Source organism: Emys orbicularis, chromosome 22 (assembly GCF_028017835.1).
Source record: "Emys orbicularis isolate rEmyOrb1 chromosome 22, rEmyOrb1.hap1, whole genome shotgun sequence".
In the NCBI taxonomy this organism is placed as follows: Eukaryota; Metazoa; Chordata; order Testudines; family Emydidae; genus Emys; species Emys orbicularis.
This window is the reverse complement of record NC_088704.1, coordinates 12,742,033-12,760,337: the sequence shown is the minus strand read 5'-3', so window position 1 is coordinate 12,760,337 and position 18,305 is coordinate 12,742,033. Positions and strand designations below refer to the sequence as shown.

At 45.6% G+C, this 18,305-nt stretch overlaps 1 protein-coding gene across 2 annotated transcripts in view; it reads left to right on the top strand.

The window, feature by feature from the left end:
• Positions 1 to 18,305, top strand: part of KIF1B (kinesin family member 1B) — a 128,022-nt gene that overhangs the window by 107,485 nt on the left and 2,232 nt on the right. For both annotated transcript variants that reach the window (XM_065421333.1, XM_065421332.1), the window contains 9 exons: positions 98 to 203; positions 5,361 to 5,475; positions 6,016 to 6,149; positions 13,132 to 13,193; positions 14,510 to 14,655; positions 15,040 to 15,279; positions 16,047 to 16,118; positions 16,948 to 17,069; positions 17,887 to 18,036. In XM_065421333.1, the coding sequence (XP_065277405.1) occupies positions 98 to 203; positions 5,361 to 5,475; positions 6,016 to 6,149; positions 13,132 to 13,193; positions 14,510 to 14,655; positions 15,040 to 15,279; positions 16,047 to 16,118; positions 16,948 to 17,069; positions 17,887 to 18,036 (1,147 nt within the window). The remainder of the gene's footprint in view (positions 1 to 97; positions 204 to 5,360; positions 5,476 to 6,015; positions 6,150 to 13,131; positions 13,194 to 14,509; positions 14,656 to 15,039; positions 15,280 to 16,046; positions 16,119 to 16,947; positions 17,070 to 17,886; positions 18,037 to 18,305) is intronic.

Here is an 18,305-nt window from a genome sequence, read left to right as displayed (position 1 = left end):
TTAAACCTCCAGTATAAAATGCCATTTGTCAATGAGAATTCCTTCTGAGAGCTTTTCAGGTTAAGTTTAATTGGTACTAAAATTCATTTATCTTCAGGACGCATCAGAAACAAAGCTGAGGTAGATGAAGCTGCTGTGGATGCTATTCTGTCTTTGAATATAATCTCTGCAAAGTACCTGAAGTCTTCTCACCGCTCCAACAGGTAAGCAGATGTATAGTGCTTTCAGGGCTATTTACATTACTCCTCTCCATTGATAAGCACCATGAAAAGAGGAAGAAAGAATGGGGGGGAAGGAGGGTCAGCATTTCACCCGGGAGTTGAAAAATTGAAATGAAAACAGCATTAAAATACAAGGACAATCCCACGGGTGAATCAGGCAGCCATGCACATCCCTACATTACAGTGGGAACAAGCGTACAGTGATCTAACAGCCTGTTGTGTTAAAACATTACTCCTGCTCTGATAAACTCAGTCTTAGTCTGTGCTTTTTCAGTGCCACCAGTGAGTCGCGGGGGAGGGGAGTGGATTTATGCAAATGTCATAAATTGGCTCCTCTAATGTACTTGCGTATTGTGAAATCAGAGCAGCCTTTAAGCAATGTTTCATTGGAGCTCTGGCGACCTGCAACCTTCATTCTTGCATCCAATGAGGATCTAACTCTCAACAGTTGCTCTGAGCATCACTTATCAGGGAAAGAGGTATCCTTCCCCAAGTGAATATTCATTGTGGGGAATATATCCATATTCCAAGGAGGATTTGTGGCTGAGGGTGTCTCTGTGGGATGCACTGTTAATAAGATTTCATGAATTGTATAGTCTTGTGCTTCAGGCTCTGCAACGAAGGGCTGTGAAGCAGAATTCTGTATTGTGGGCAGAGTCCCTCCCCTCCAGAACATCAGCCAAGTCACTGATTCTCTGTTTTTCTGTCAACTGGGAAATTGGGAGGAAAACACACATCTTTCAGAAAAATCAGATTCTGCATCAGTTTTTAAGGCAGGGGATGGGGGAGGACATGATTTGCAGCCTGCCGGCCATCATTTTTCTGTAGTCTAGCTGGAGAAAGTAATTCCAGATTACTCCGGACTTTGTGTTGTCACCAACTGGGTCTGGTGCTGTCCCCTAGTGTCAGTGAGTACTGAATTTTATAACTGGTATTTTGGCTATTACCGCCTAATGTCTCATCTCTTGCAAGGTGAAAATAAAACTCCAAAATATTGAGTAACTTTTTCTAGCTTGAGGGGGGAGTAAATTCTTTCTATAAAGGAGGAGGGAAGTGGGGAGAAGAAATAGGGCTTACATGGAGATTTTTATCCCTTGTCCTGTAAGAAATCTGAAGGGCACTCTGTAATAGAAAAATTGTTCTGTGTGGGCTGACATTCACTGCTGACATCTGCTGCCAGTGTTCACCACTGAAATCTTTCTCTCTGATGGTCATAGAATAAGTCTCTAAATTCCCCTGGTAGTCAGCCTGGGTATTTTATGCTGACTGTTTCTTAAAAACAGGCAGCAATGAGCATGACTACGAATGTGGGCCTTGGAAAGCTTTAGAGAACACAGCTGTCAGTCAAAAGGGAATAGCGCTTCAGGAGAGATGGAGAGGCACATTAAAATTATTTCATAGCTTTGCTGGAGGGATTCGTATATCCCAAGTGATAGTTGTTGTTTATACATTTTAATGTGATTTTAATCACTTGGCATTAATCTGGCAGCATAACCGGACTGGGAGGGAACAGTTGCTGCATTCCCATCTGATCTTAGTGGATTTGCAATAGGAAGATCACATCTCTCTTCCCCACCCCACCCCCCGCTCCTTACTTCCAAATAAATTGCAATATGGCCCCAAAAATCTCTATCTGGAAAGCTTTTTGGAAGTGGGATGGGGGTGAGTGAGAGCTCAGGTAGCACTGGTGTATAGCTGGTACCAGGTCTTTCCCCAAATTGCCAGGGTTTGGTCTCTGGGTGTGTGGAGGGGTGGGGAGCAAAGAGGGGCCAATGCCACAGTCAGGGGTATGTGTTCTGTTTGCTCACCGTCTGCAGACTTGTTTTCTGGTTGCTGTGGTTTTTGTCTGCTTGTTCTCCTCCTTTCAGCTGTTGCTTCTCTGTTCTGCCTTTTGCTGCACTAACAAAAGCTCTTTCTATGTTTTTACAGGCTCTTTCTTGATAAGGATATGCCTAGGTATTTTCTGTTTGCTTCCTTTTGCACATAAAGGTTCTTGTGGAATAGAATGCTTTATGTCTCACTTGTGTTGCTGCCATTTCCCTTTTAGCTTTTAGTGGATTTTGTCAGCAAACCTCTTGGCTCTTCTGGGAGTGGCGCATTTCCTCCTCCCTTGTCTGCTGGGAATTTGTCCATGTACAGTTCAGTAGGTGAACATATGAAGACAAATTTCCTTCATTGTTCAACAGAGACCGCTTACAATGGTCCTTGCTTCATTCTTTCAAAGGTATCAACAGAACATAACTCCTCCCCCCTTCTCCTTCTTTGTCCTTCAGCAGACAACCATGGCCAGCATTTAGTATCTCTGACTACTTGTAACATATTTGCCACATTGGAAGTCCCAGGACTGGGACTGAATGGCGAGGTTACTGGTTCAAATCAAGCCCGAGACGATAGTGAACAAAGCCTGTTGCCATCAGGTGATGGTTTGATGGCATTCAATTCTTAATTTGTTGTTGCATCACAAAATTATCATTGCAGTGGCTATTAATTGGCCTGCCTAGGGGTTGAGAAGCCAAGAATTGAAAGGAGACACTGACTAGTCTCCCATCTGACAAGTGTTTCTCCAGTTCATGGCCAAGGCATGCTGGCTGAGCAGTGTGGGGGAACTTGCACTGCTGCTGCCTGTACTCTACTTGCTTAGACAAAGAAGCAACTTTCACTAATGCTAAAGTTTGTTTTAAAATGGAACCTAAATAAGCCTTGGATTCCCATCTCAGCTCCTACCTTCTTCCTTGCTTTGCCTTATTCTGCACTCCCATCACTCCCAGGTATCACTTGTCACTTGCTTTCTGTGTTGAAAGCACAAGAGGTTTGCTCAATTTGAGTTTGTTTGTCTGCCTCCTTATTTGTTTTAGCAAGGTTTGGTTTGGATGAGGTAGGCGTATATGTATTCATCCCATGACCAGAACAAATGCAGTAGCATAACTGCTGAAGTCTCACTTTCACTTGGCGATTGGGATTGCACTGACTTGTTCACCCACATTTCCTCACTTTGCTGATGTAGCTTTGCCCTACTGAGCAACGATTACTCCCGTCTCTATTTTCTAGGTCTTAATAAAGCTGTGGCAGTATTCCCTATGAACAGCACAGACAGCATAGCTTGTGGGGGAGTTTTAGTGCGCTTGCTGTCCATCTCTGGAGTCCTGGTTTGTGTTCTCAGCCTGAGGAGTTTAGTGAGCTCAATCCAGTCCCTGTTTTTACTCCCATGACAAACAGAGTGTGCACCCGATAGTCCATATTCAGAAGTGGTTCTTGACTCACATGGAAGAGGGGGTATTGCAGTTGCTGATTGAGTGGCACTTTGTGAGTGAAGCCCATGCAACACTTGCCTGCACTGTGCCCTTTTCCATCCATGCTACATTTGCATGGAAATGAAATGAAAATGAAAATTCACCTTTTGCTAGACCGAGGTACCCAGGGTCTCCATTATGGTGTTATAATTCTCCTCTGGGGCAAGGCACTGACTGACCATAGCACTGATTAATGCAGTCAGACAGCATGCGCTAATGTGGACTGCACATTTTGGCACCAACTTCTTAGAATTATATGAACCTCAGAGTAACTGAGCATTTGAGGGCCCAGCAGGAAGAACCTCTACACCAAGCTGAGTGCAGTAATCACCATGCAGCACTTTCAGCTGAGAAGTGAGGGATAAGAGCAGCAGAATATGGGTAAGGGGGACCCAGTCTGAATCTTCTCTGCCAGGCAATCCAGAGCAGCACATACTTTGGCTCAGAGTTGCACTTCTGCTTCTGTAGCTGAAGTGTAAAAGTCTCCATCAAAATGGGGGTGGGACAAAAGATTAAAATATAGGGGTTCAATTAACACAGCTCTCTAAAGGATTAGAAAACAAACTGCTTTCTGTCCCTGATCCCTTGTCCTGGCTGAGAAGTGAGGTCCCGTGACATTGTAATGCCCCTCAGATCTCCACTTCTTTAGGCTTCAGCCTCTGCTCCTTTGGCACAGGGCTCTCCTGTTGCACTGTTTTTCTTCCTTCATTTAAGGCAGGCCAGGCAGCAGTATTTTTGTAGAGATAGAATGTAATGGTGTTTGGCACCACTGAATTGGATTGGCTGTTTGTATGGCCCTCATGGGCTACTGAATCCCCTTCATGAGCTCTGTTGACCTATGTAATCTATCTAGGGAGAGGGGGGATTTATAGGATGCTAGTTTTAAGACTGGCACTCTTGTCTCTGCCCTGTCTGCTCTCAAACAAAAAGAGGCAGGATGAGAAATCGCTTGTTTCTTTATTTTGTTTTCTCTCTAGATTTTGCCTCTAGTTTCTTTTCTCATCTTTCTGGAGTAGCTCTGGGCACTAGCACAGCAGTTCTTTACAGGTGGCTTATAGAATGAAACTTTACTAGGTTCATAACACATGAGTATACCTCTTCCTTGCAGCCCGTACTCACCTGAGGGATAGGTTGAAGCGGGCCTGAGAATAGTTTGGGAATAAACAGCTTGTTTTTTCCTTTATAGGCTTACAGGAGAAGAAATCCTTGTTGCCTTAATTAAAGACTTAGACCTGTTTGGGGGTTATTCTGATCACCTGAAGAATCTATTGTGTTGTATTGCTTAGTGCTACCGGCTTCTCTCCTCTGTTTTGTTTTGTGAGCCTGATCAGCACTGTGGTGTATTTCTGTATGCCAGCCCCAAAACATACCTCAGACTAAGGACAATGATTACAGAAAGAATCCTTCCATGTGTCTTGGAATCATATCCTAGGCACTTGGAAAGAGCTGAATCCATTTTTAAACTCTGTCCTCTCATCCCAACTTCCCCCATGGTTTTATGGTGCTTTTCTTTCCCTCGTCTTTTCTTCTACAGTCTCTCAATTCAGCCCCTTCCTCTGAGCTTTAAGAGGAGTCTTCATCTCATAACAGGCCAGGGTACATTCAACTCCAAGTTAATTTAGATGTAGATGGATAGTCTTGGATGCCTCTGTGAAGCTGGTGGGTAAGGATGCCCTGGAGCTCTTCAAATGTTGGTGAAGATGGGGCTTTACTACAGGTGTTCACTGTCTAACCAACCCTGCTTAATAAAAAAACATATTAGATGGAGTCCAGGAGGAGGCACTTTGCTCTCATTTGCAGTGGAGGCAGAGGTGCTTTTACTATTAAACTTTTGTTGTACTTTCTTCAGGACTTTCTATCGTTTTGAGGCTGTTTGGGATAGCTCCTTGCATAACTCCCTCCTCCTCAATCGAGTGACACCCTATGGAGAGAAGATCTATATGACCTTGTCTGCATATCTGGAGGTGAGCATATTGTGCCCCACAGCTCATGTATGGAATTGAGTGGAAGGAAGCAGCCAGTATAGTAGGTAATATGTATCCTAGATAAAATTGTGCTTAATACGATGTGATCACTGCCAGAGGATGCAGCTAGAAATCTAACTAGCAAGGTATGTTTTTTTTGTTTTGTTTTGTTTTTTGTTTTTTAAAAAGCCTGATGAATAAGGCACTACTTAATTTGAGATATTGCAGAAATTGTGAATCCTGCAATATTAGGCTTCCACTGCAATTTTGTCAGATGGGTGGCTGACGGTGGGAGCAGGTTTTCCAAGTTACTGCAGATAATCAAGGGCCATTACTACTGTTCCGTGATTTTCCTTATCTTGTCCGCAAATCAGCCGCAATTATTTGACAGTCATCCCACAATTCAAGTAGGGCCTTAATGATGAAGAATAAACAATGTCACTACCAAGACAGTGCAACTGAATGTTCTGGTATGTATGGATGTAGGCCCCCAGACATCATTTGCTCGGTGTTTGACAGCCATTTGTTTCTTTGTTCTAGCTTGACCACTGCATCCAACCAGCTGTGATTACCAAGGATGTCTGTATGGTCTTCTACTCACGAGATGCCAAGATCTCACCACCGCGCTCGCTACGCAATCTCTTTGGCAGCGGCTACTCCAAATCCCCAGACTCGTAAGTTTAATAGGCAATTTCAGTTGCTTTTGTTTACCAGCAGAGTGTAGTTCTTTTATTATATGTTGCTATAGGTGCTCCACCATAGGATGCACATGCACTTGTGTGCTCTCAACCGGAGATCATAAAGTGGTGTCCATAGGGTGGCCAACTTTCTAATTTGTGAAAACAGGACACCGAGCGCCGGAACCTCCCCTGCTCCTTTCTCCGCTTCTTCCCCTAAGGCCCCGCCCCCTGCTCTGCCTCTTTCTCCCCCCGTCCCCCGCTTGCTACTCTCTCCACCACCCTCCCCCTGCCTGCTGAGCAGGGCCCTAGGGGTGGAGGGGTGACTGGGGCAAACGGAGAGACGGGCTCCACGGGTGAGAAATTGGGGCAATATGGGGGAGGGAGAGCTGTGCTCTGGGGATGGGGGGGTGAGTGGGGCTGGGGATGGAGCTGCGCTCGGGGCAGGACAGGGGAGCCGACAGTACCTCTCTCCGCTGGAGCTGTTGCTGAGGGCTCCACTACTCCTCAAGGCTCCTGCAGCAGCTGCTGCTCTTCCTGCCCCCTGTTGGTGGAGGCCAGTTACTGCAGGCAACTGGACTTCTAGTGTCTGGACAGCACTGCTGACTGGACACTGCCAGGTTCCCTTTTTGACCGGACTTTCTGGTCGAAAACTGGATACCTGGCAATCCTAGGTGTCCATGGGCACATGTCTGCGCATGGAGCAGCTCCTCCTGGTGCCGTATGAAGGCATATAGGGTGATGTGAACGCGCCACCCTCAATTACTTCTCAACCGCCTGCAGCATGAGCATTGATATGGAGCAAAATTTTACAGCTTCCCGCCTTTTTCCACATATAGTGAAACTTCTTAGTTATCTACTTGGTTTTTGTCAATTTAAATTTATTTTTATTTAATTTCAGCACCATTGTGCTTTCAGGTGGGTTCCCCATCTCTTTTTCAAGACTTTAATTAGCCACAATCCAGTGTGCCAAAGCACTAAGATTTTGGGGTTTAAGCCCTGACAGAGCTTTTTTCCTCACAGTGGCAGGCACTGTACCTGTCTCCAGTGCTTAGGAGACACCCACATCTTATCAAAGTGCAAGGTTTGCTCAGGGTTTAAAGGCAGGTATAGAAAGGACAGCAAGGCTATGTTGATACTCCTCTTAATGAAGTGCTCCCTAGCTCGTGAGGTGTCTGCACCCCTCCTGTACATGAGCCCCAACATCTCAGGCTACTTCAGTGACTGCTGGAGCCTCGGCAGCAGGCCCAGGGACCAAGACTTCCAGGAAAAAGAAGTCTCTTTCATCTACCAGGAAAACAAAGAAGAGAGGTAGGTCACTACGTAAATCCCACTTCCGGGAGACCTTGCATCATGTAAGGGATACTGCTTATGCTCCAACCGACTCCAGTACTGAGTCGTCGGTACTGCATAAGAAGTCATGTGCAGAGAAATTTTCTGCTCTCGGGCAGCTCCTACATCAGCACTGTCTGACATCTCTCAGCACTGTGATGTACACAGGGCTACTCTGATGCCATCACCTTCTTACAGCTATAAGGTCATAGAAGCTCCCTTGGTAAATGCGGTACTGGAGAATTCAACATCTCCTCACCAATCTGTATTCCCAACACCGGTACTGACTCAGACTTTGGCCATAGATTATCATAGCCCTTCTCCACCTTCCAGATTCCTTTCCGTGGAAGACCTTCGTGATTCACACAAACCAGAGTTCCTTCTATCAAGGAGGTCTACCAGAGCCCCTGCCCCAACAGCTGCAACCTGACACTCAAATGGGCTTCCATTCTTTACCAGCAGCAATGCCTGTGGGGACCCCCTTAGCCCAGAAAATACTACGGACATAGATCTCAGAACAGGGCTCTAGTGCAGTGGTGTACCATCACACTCCCATGAGTCAGTTTACTGTAGAGGACCTTTAGAAGTGTGTATCCTTGGGGACCCATCCCCCAACTGAATGGGCTTACTCCAGGGGGGACTTCGCTGAACAGTTCTAAGAGTACCAGCTAGGAAGAAATCCCAACATCACCGGTACCACATCATCCACAGGCACCAATGGACCATCCTCCGGTACCATATGCCTCATCAGTACTGGAAGAAAAACAAGAGCCACAGACTAAGTCACTTCCTTCAGCCAAGTCATCGTCCTCCCTGGATGATATGATGATGCCATCACCAGCCTCTTATGTGGATGACTTTAGGGCTTTCCAGGACCTCATTAAATGCCTGGAGGACTCCCTCCAGACTCCTCTAGAAGAGGTCCAGGAGTCTCAGCGCTCTCTGGTGGACATTTTTAAATATCCCCTCCAGGGGAAAATTGCCCTACCAACTAACGAGGCACTGTTATCACCTGTATGAACTCTATGCCAAACACCTGCCACAATTCCACCCACCTGCAAGTGGGCAGATCATAAATACTATATTCCAACAAAGGAAATTAAACACTTCTCCCATCCCACCCCTTACTTTCTGGGTGGTGGATGCAGTCAATGAAAGGAATTGTCAGGCCTGTTCTAGACTCTCTGACTTGGACAAAGAGTCCAAACAACTGGTCCTACTGGGCAGAAAGAGCTACTCATTGGTGGCTTTTCAGTTTGAAGTCACAAACTTACCAGGCCTTTATAGCAAAATATGATTTTAGCCATTATTCTACATTTACACACTTTATTGAACCCCTTCCATAAGACCGAAGAGACCAGTTTCAGTCCCTCATCCCAGAGGGTCAGTTAATTGAGAAAGTGTTCCTGTAGGCTACTCTTGCTGCTGCTGCCACAACTTGTAGATCCATAGCTACTGCTGTGGTTATGCAAAGAGCATCTTGGCTCCAGACTTCTGGACTCCCGAGAGAGATGCAGAATACTATTGAAGATCTTCCCTTTGAAGGGCCCAAGCTCGTCAGCACAGACAGACTCCTCTCTCCGTACCTGAAAGAGTCAAGGGCAATGCTACAGTCCCTGGGAATTTGTGTCAACAATGAAAAGATGTTTTAGCAAATCTCAAAATGCAGTGTTCCAGATCATTCCAGCACCATCCACATCAGACCTTTCCTAGACCTTCAGAGCCTTGAGGAGGAGATCCAAACCTTAAAAAAGGGAACCATCCCCATTTTTTACAACTACCCAATCTGCACTTCCCTCTAAGAGACAGTTTTGACACCTTGGTTGAGGGCATTGAGCAACCTTTTTCCACAGATCTTCTGATGCACAACTCTACTATCTTACCCTCCTTTTTGGAGAGAAACTATCCCACTTCCTACCTGCCAGGGAGCACATCGCCTCAGACAGATGGAAATTAGCAGTGGTCAATGTGGACTATTCCACTTGCACTCTATTCCTCCCTTCCCCCATCTCCCTGAGCTCTTAAGGCAGGAGGTCCAATCTCGCCTACTCTTGGGGGCAGTCAAACTGGTTCCACCTGAGTTTATTGGAAGTGGGTTCTATTCAAACTATTTCCTAGTCCCCAAAAGAGACAGAGGATGGAGACCAAGCCTCAGTCTCTGAAACTTGAACACCTATTTCCTTTCACAGCACTGCCGGATGGTGACACTAACTACCATAATTTCATCCCTAGATCCAGGAAACTGGTTCATTTCCCTCAACCTAGAGGACACCTATTTCATATAGCCATTAATCCCTCCCACAAGCTCTTCCTACACTTTGTAATAGACTCAGATCATTACCAGTACTGAGTCCTCCACTTTGGGCTTTCTGCAGCCTCGAGGGTCTTTACGAAGATCCTCAGTCTGTCAGTTGGGCATTGCAGAAACCATACTTGAACGACTGGCTGCTCATGAGTTGGTCAGCTCTAAAGGTTGTCAGCAACCTCCCAAGGCTTTAGCCCTTTTTCAGTCTCTGGGCCTTTGCATCAATCAGAAGAAACCTTGAATTAACCCCAGTCCAAAGAAAAGACTTCATTGGAGCCACTCTAGACTCCCTAACTGTCAGAGCCTGTCTCCCCAAAGAAGGATTCTCCACTCTCTCCAGTCTAATCTCAACAGTACAGCACTGCCCGCAAACTTCAGGGACCTGCCTACAACTCTTGGGCCACATTGTCGGCCTCCATGTGTGTCATGCCTCAAGCAAGACTGTATCTCAGGTGCCTTCAGACGTGGCTACAGTCTATGTATACCCCAGACAGACAACCTCTCCAAACTTATCTCAGTACCTCTGAAAGTTTTGAGCTCTCTCAGGTGGTGGAAGGCCCCACGAAAGGGCTGCATGGGAACCCTGTTCTCACATTCCCCACTCTCAAAAATTCCCACAACAGACTCCTATCTCTTGGAATGGGAGGACTCCCCTCCAAAGGGCCAGAAACCAGGACAGGTGGCTCACACAAGAGGCCACGCCTCCACATCAACGCTCTGGAGCTGAGAGCAGTTGGATATGCTTGTCAATGCTTCTTTCACAATGTACAGGGTCACTCCATCAGGATAATGCTGGACAACAGGACAGCAAAGTATTATATCAACCAAAAGGGTGGAGCAAGATTCCAGTCCTTGTGCTTAGAATTGCTAAAATTGTGGAACTGGTGCATTTCCTGTCAGATAGAAATCTCAGTGGCCTATCTACCAGGCCTCCAGAATGTAATTGCAGATTCCCCAAGCAGGAACTTCCATTAGGACCATGACTGGGAGCTCCGTGATTCAGTCTTCCCAGCATTTGCCAAACTTGGGACCTCCCAGAAGTAGACCTCTTTGCTACCCAACCAATACGAAATGTCACCTTTTCTGCTCCAAGGGAGGATATGGCTGCAACACATTGGGAGATGCCCTGTTAACACCATGGCCTGTACTCTGCTATATGCTTACCCACCTTGCTCAAACTGTGACAGGAAAGAGCAAGGATTATCCTCATAACACCATCCTGGACAAGACAGGTGTAGTACTCAAACCTGATTCAACTCTCTGTAGCAACACTTCTTTGCTTTCCTCTCAGCAAGGATCTCCTTTTAAAGAACTCCGGGGCCCTGATCCATCCCAACCCCTTATCCTTGAACCTGAGAGCATGATTCCTAAAGGCTCTCAAGCGTGGAGCTTAACCTGTTAGAAGAACTGACAGGACCTGATGCGATCTAGCAGGAGATGTACTACTCGCAAAACTTAACTTCAAAAGTGGAAATGCTTTCATTCCTGGCTTTCTCTTCACTCCTGTCAAACATCAGAAGCTCTGCTCTCCAAGATACTAGACTACCTGTTGGACTTAGACACTGGGTCTGTGTGTGAGCTCAGTTAGGGTACATTTGGCTGCTATCATCGCCTTCCACTCGCTGAGTGCTTCCTCGGTTTTTGCCCACCCTACTATGACTAGATTCCTTAAGGGATTACCCAACTTTCGTCCTGTACAGAACCCAGCCCCCCAATGGAATCTTAATTTGGCTCTCAATGCCCTGTGGAAACCTCCCTTTGAACCAATGGCTGTCTACCCTCTCCTCCACCTCTCCCTCAAGACTTCATTCCTTAAAGCCATCACTTAGGTTAGATGAATGGGAGAACGAGGGGTTCTCCTAGCAGACCCAGCTTTTACTGTCTTCTACAGAGATAAGGTTACACATCCTCCCCATCCTCTCTAAGGTCTCTTTGGAATACTATATTAAGCAGGAAATCAATCTACTGGTGTTCTATCCAAAGCCTCATGTCTCCAGGGAGGAAACCAGCTTACATACCCTAGATATCAGGAGGGCTCTTGGCTTCTTCCTTGACAGGACTAAGACCTTCAAGGCCTCTCCCAGCCTATTTGTATCTTTTAAAGAGAAGATGAAGGGACAGCCCGTTTCCATGCAGAGACTGTCAAAGTGGGCCTTGGGTTGCATATTAATATGCTATGAGACTGCCAGGGTACCATCCCTTCATAGAGTGACAGCACACTCCCCTTGGGCTCACTCCACATCTATAGCCCTCTTGAAAGAAGTACGCATTGCAGAAATCTGCAGAACTGCAGCTTGGTCCTCCATTCATACATTCACCAGGCATTATACTATCTTTCCTGCTTCCAGAGTTGGCGTGATGTTTGGTGACAAAGTCCTATGAACTCTCTTAGACCTGCCTCCTCAGCACCCATGTCCATTTTAAGTTACTGTTTTGGGAGTCCCCTACAGTGGAGTACCCAGAGGGACATACATTCAAAGAAGTAGGAGAGGTTACTCACCAGTACAGTAACTTGAGTTCTTCGAGATGTTTTGTCCCTATGGGTGCTCCCATGTTGTCCTTCCTCTCTGCTGCGGAGTCTCTGGCTTTGCAGTCAAGAAGGTACTGAGTGGTGAGTCCACACCCCTGTATATGCCCTCATACGGGAGCATTAGAAGCTGCACTGTGCAGGCATGGACCCTTGAAAACTGCTTTACAATCTCCAGTCAAGAGTGCACAGGCACATTCATGTCCTACAGTGGAGATAAAACATCTTGAACTCAAGTTACTATACAGGTAAATAACATAATTTTTCATATACAGACAGAAAGAGAATGCAGCGTGGTACTTTTTAAGGCTCTTCATTGAAAGCCTGCTTAGCTGCAGTTCCCAGCTCTATTGGAGGGTATTAAATGCTCTTCCTTTATTAGGTTTACCTCAGTAAAAACCAAACTGACTGTCCCTCATATTTCCTGTCCTCCAGACTTGCCTCTGTAACCAGCCCTTGAAAATATATTTGGATGTCTTAATAGAGGGGAAACACATTTTCCAGCTGTCCTGTGGAGGACATTGGTCCTTAACTGTAATTTGCTTAATCAGCAGCTTCCTGAGGATAATGGGCTAGAAACAGGGAAGGACAGGAGACAGAGTGGAGGTGCCATCTTTGGGGAGCTGGCAGCCTGGCTAGCTGATCTGTCAGGCTTACAGTGGACAAGGGTCTCTACTTTTCAAATAGAAGTTTATTTCTGTTTTGGGGGTAAAGGGTCCTCTGAATCTTGAAGATGTAAACTTTTTCAGAGACCATGTACTTTTTTATTTCTTGAAATATAACAAGTTTCCTCTCTGTCGGTGTTTTGTAAACAGCAATCGAGTAACTGGAATCTATGAGCTGAGTTTATGCAAAATGGCAGACACAGGAAGCCCAGGTAAGCAGAAACAGCATGTGCATTCAAATGTAGGGGTGTGTACGTTTGTAAGAGTCGGTTATAGCAGATGGAGAGACTGCAAATAACAGATGTGTGGACAAGAGGGAATAAATTGCCATATTGAGGAGAAGTAGCGCCTATGTGGGGCAGAAGTGCTTTCATAGCTTTGGAGCGAGCATTGCTGTTTTGTGGAAACCTTAAACTGCCTCTTACCTCTGATTGAGATGTATATTCAGGGCATTGTCAATCCCTGCATCCCTGAATTCAAACATTTTAAACTCCCTTACATTTTCTCTCATAGAAATGTCGGAAGAAATTGGGCAATGTAGCTATGAAGCACTGAGCCTTATCCTACAACAAGTTCAGTTTATAGATATAAATAAAGTGAGTTTAGTGTTCGCAGTTCAGGTGACTGTGGAGCTGCTTATCTCTGGAGTGGTCTTGTCATCCTGCCCGCAGGACTGTTTATCTATATCCCTGTATGCTGGGAATACCTATGTCCCTCCAGGCACAGTCTGTTGTTCAGACATTTGGAGGACTATTCAGTTGGTTTCTTTGAGAAATGGAGTGGATTTTTTAACATTTAATGCTAGAAATTCCCAGTATAATCCTAATCAAAAGGGAGGAGAGGAAAGGTGTAAGTGAGAGAACACCTACGATGAATGGATATGGTGTAATAATGGCCCAACAGCACTAGTCCCTCTGTAAATTGGGGCCAAATCTATAGACAGCACAGGTGGCATAGTTGAATGAGGACAGCTCCAATTAACAAGAGGTTGTGTGTCAGGGTCCAGGAAGGAGGGGCACCATAGATAGCTCCTTCAAATTAGTGTAGTTGGGACTTGGGGGAGCAATATCAGGGGGTGAGGGAGAATTCTCAATGATTTTTCCTCCCACCCTTTCCTAAGGACTGAATTTCAGAGCTTGCAAATACCTGATACAATTATTCACAGCCATTTATCTTGAAGCTCCCATAATATCACCAGGCCTTGGAGAAAAATGCATTTAAATGTTTCTGTTGAATTGGACTGAACAGGGTTCAGGCAGTTATGGAGGTAAGGGAAAGATATTTCTGAGCTAGGGCAGAGGGTGGAACTAAAATAATCCTCCTCCCTCCCCCCCCCACCTCCCCCGGTCTGGAGTGTGGAGTGTGACTGATGGGAGGCATTGCCACTGATGTAATCCTGGTTATTTTATCTACACCAAGTTGAGTTGGGGGTGTGTGGGTTCCCTGCCAGTTGCTATACATTAAGTCTGTATTGTATCTTTTCCCAATCTACTGTTTTTAACCTGCTACTCTGTACTTGACTCCTCAGGAATGCAGAGGAGGAGAAGGAAAGTCCTGGATACGTCTGTGGCATATGTCCGTGGGGAAGAGAACCTGGCAGGTTGGAGGCCCCGTGGTGACAGCCTCATTCTAGAGCACCAGTGGGAACTGGAGAAGCTGGAGCTGCTGCATGAGGTACACAAAGGGAGAAGGAAGGAGCTGGGGGGGAAGAGCAAGACAGAACTACATCTTCCAGCAGCCTTTTATGCTGATTGTAACCTCCAAATTGGGAGGGCCTTGCATGGGAATTTTTGTTTTTAGCATTTTCAGCAAGGCTAGGCCTTGGGTAGGTTCCCCACCAGATGGGTACAGAGAGGCTGTTCACGCCAGTGAAAACAGCCTTCAGCTCTCAATGCATTCAGCAAAAGAAATGATTAACTTTTTAGCGTGTTACCAGTTATTTCTGCTCCCAGGCCTCATGACTCTCTGGTAGATGTCCTGTTGAGTGAGAGAGGGATTCCCATGCTCTTGAGGGTGAAGAATGTCCTAGAATTGATGCTTAATTCTGTTGATTCTCAGGTGGAAAAGACTCGTCACTTCCTGCTACTGCGTGAGAAACTTGGCGACAGCATCCCCAAATCCTTGAGTGACTCGCTGTCCCCCAGTCTGAGCAGTGGGACCCTCAGCACCTCCACCAGCATCTCCTCCCAAATTTCCACTACCACTTTTGAGAGTGCTGTCACGCCCAGTGAAAGCAGCGGCTATGACTCTGCAGACATCGAGAGCCTGGTGGATAGGGAGAAAGAGCTGGCAACCAAGGTACAGACTGCCCAGAGAACAGAACAGGTCCAGGTTGTGGCACTGAAGATGCAGTAAAGATGTTGTAACAAAGAGTTAAAATATCTAGGGCTTAATCATTGAAGGAACCACAAAAGCCTTTCACCTGCACTACTTGGGCAATACAACAAATATCTGATGGACCTCTGTATCATTCCTAACTGGGGCAAATGATCAGGTGGGGAAGAGGGACAATGAACTGACATGCTCTTGCTTTTTAGCTGGTACCTTTTTGGTTTTATTCATTAGCTGTATGAAATCCTTCTGCTAGATCTCCAGTTCAGGGGATACTTGGTTTACAAGTGCACTTTAGGACCTAGAAACTAGTTCTGTAGTCTCATGTCCTTTTCTTTTACTTTTCCATACTCAGCCCCTCATATTCCATGGCGAATGTGCTGTGTTCTATACAGAGCCTTGTTTAAATAAGCTGCATAACCAAAGTTCTCTTCTCTCTAACTAGCCAGTAGATGTCTCCCTTCAGTGAAATTTAAAGAGATGACTGGGGTTGCACTGTTAATGCCATACCCAGCACTTGCCTTAGTGCTCCTGGATATGGAAGTGTTGGGTAGTGTAATCACAGGAATTGTATGACTGACATCTGTTTTTCCTGTTGGTGTCATCACACTCAGTCTTGGGCAGACTGTAGTTCACTAATTCTTGAGTGGGCCTTGGTAGATTGCCTGTTACGTGTGCTCTATTGCTACCTAAAATGTAATTGGCAACACCTGTTGTCTTTTGCTTTTTCTCAGTGCCTGCAGCTTCTTACCCACACTTTCAACCGTGAATTTAACCAGGTGTACAACAGCATCAGTGATTGTAAGGTAAGGCGCTTGCTGTAGCCGCTGTGACAGCAGCCAAACATGCAATAGGCCTGTCTATTTTTCCTACAGTACCTTTTCTGCCCACTATTTAATCTTCTGGAGTCTTAGAATCCTAAATATTCTCTAAGTTGAAGTATGATTTGTAGGTACTGTGTATTGAAAGGCTGCCTGTTTGTGTAAAGTAAAGATTCTCATGCCATCATGGTGAAAACACAAGAGTTGCACCTGAATATGATACAACTGATACTGGATTCAAACCATTTTGTTTCTCTTTAGTCTATTGGGGTGTTCAATGGCCCCCCAAGTTCCAAAGCGTAGGGAAAGCAATTCAAATGGTGCAGGTGAAGTCTCTTCTGGGTTTAGTACTAGTGCTCCAGTTTGTATTATAGTTCACCTCATGACATGGAGTGCTCATTATCATCATGTTCCTCAGTTTCCCAGCAACAAAGGATAAACTGAACAACTCATTTGAGAACTGACTTTAGATACAAATGACAATAAAGAAATGAATCTGATGTTACAAAACCGACCACCCAATGTTGCATTGATGGATTCTGTATGCAGATCATCAGATGCCTAGCACACTGTCAGACAATACCCACAGAAGTGCTGCATTATCTGCTTTTCAGACAAGGAGATTTCTACAAAGAGGGATTAGGTGCAAAAATATGGCTGTTGTGGTATTTATCTAATAGAGTAATTAGTATTGGTAGAAATATTCCGCTGAGCACTCCTAATTATGGATACTGAGTGCAATGTTATCTTACCAAGGTGACAGACACCAACTACAGAAATCTTATCCTGCAGTGTTTTGTGTGTGTTCTTGTAGCTATCTGATATCTCTCCAATCGGGCGGGACCCATCAGTGTCCAGTTTCAGCAGTGCCACCCTCACACCTTCATCCACCTGTCCCTCTCTGGCAGATTCAAGGTGCAATTCAGTGGATCAGAAGTAAGTAGAGATGGGGGGGGAGGGGGATTCTAAACAAACTCTTCCACTCTGCTGCTTCTCTTGGTATTGTCCTTTCTGATTTCTCATTCATTTTTCTTTCTGCTTCTTCCCTTCTGTCTGCATGTGCTTTCTCATTCTGTCTCCTGCTCTCTCTTCTGTGCATTTATTCTCTTCCCATTCTTTCCTCTTTTAAGCTTTTTTTCTCACCGTGAAGGGGCAGTCAGGTGAACACTGTGTGTTATGGACACCACTGCATTTTTAGCATGTAAAACCCACTGTGGTTCTTGGGAATCTGTCAAGAGAACAGATCATGATAGGCCAATTTGGCGAGTGACCTCTGTTGCTTGGTTTCTCATAGTTATGAAGGATGGTTTAGATAAAATTGTCTAATTTCACTGAAGGACAGTTTGGTGCTTTCCTTGTTCCTTAGTCCTCATTGAGAGCAGTGCTGTCCAGGAAGTGCCCTCCTAGTATCTACTCGGCTATAATCTGGGCACAGTCCCTCAGTGTTGTGGATTGTGCTTGGAGAGGGATGCAAGGGAGAAATCGTCTGAAGCAACCTACGGGTGGGCAGATCGCTTCTGTGTTCTGAGTGGAGGGCCTCAAGCTAGTGGTAAATGCTGTTTGAGAGTTGTACAAAAGGCTCCCAAGGGCCATGGCATAGCATATAATCACTCTGAAACTGGTGGATCAGGCTCATGGCAGAACAGAAGAGCATCTTATGGGAGAAGATGGGCTTCAGAAATGCTTTCAGTTCTGCTGTCACAACCAGTTGCTTTGTAGTGATTACTTTTCTCCCCCATCATTTTTTTAAAAGGACTCCAGAAGCAAATTCCCGTGCCTCCAGCCCCTGCCCAGAGTTGGAACAATTCCAGCTGGTTACAACAGTGGAAACCTCCTTCCTGGCCAGAGCTGGAAAGAATGAATTCCTGAACCTCGTTCCAGATATTGAGGAAATCAGACCTGGGTAAGTCAATTGCTGCAGTGTCAAATTTTCCTGCGCTCTCTAAAGTAGGGGCTTTCTTGGGTTTCCAGTTGTCTTGCCTCATCTGAGGAAGATGAACGCAATAGCTACCAAGATTTCTGCTGGCAGCACTAAAGCAGCAGCCTGCAAGAGACACTCAGAGGCTAGTAGCAGGGTAGGGGAGAGTTGTGTTGATCTGTCTTCCATAGTGCTAAATCCTGCAAACACTTCATGCACAGAACTAGTTCTGCTACAGAAACTGACCTGTTTTA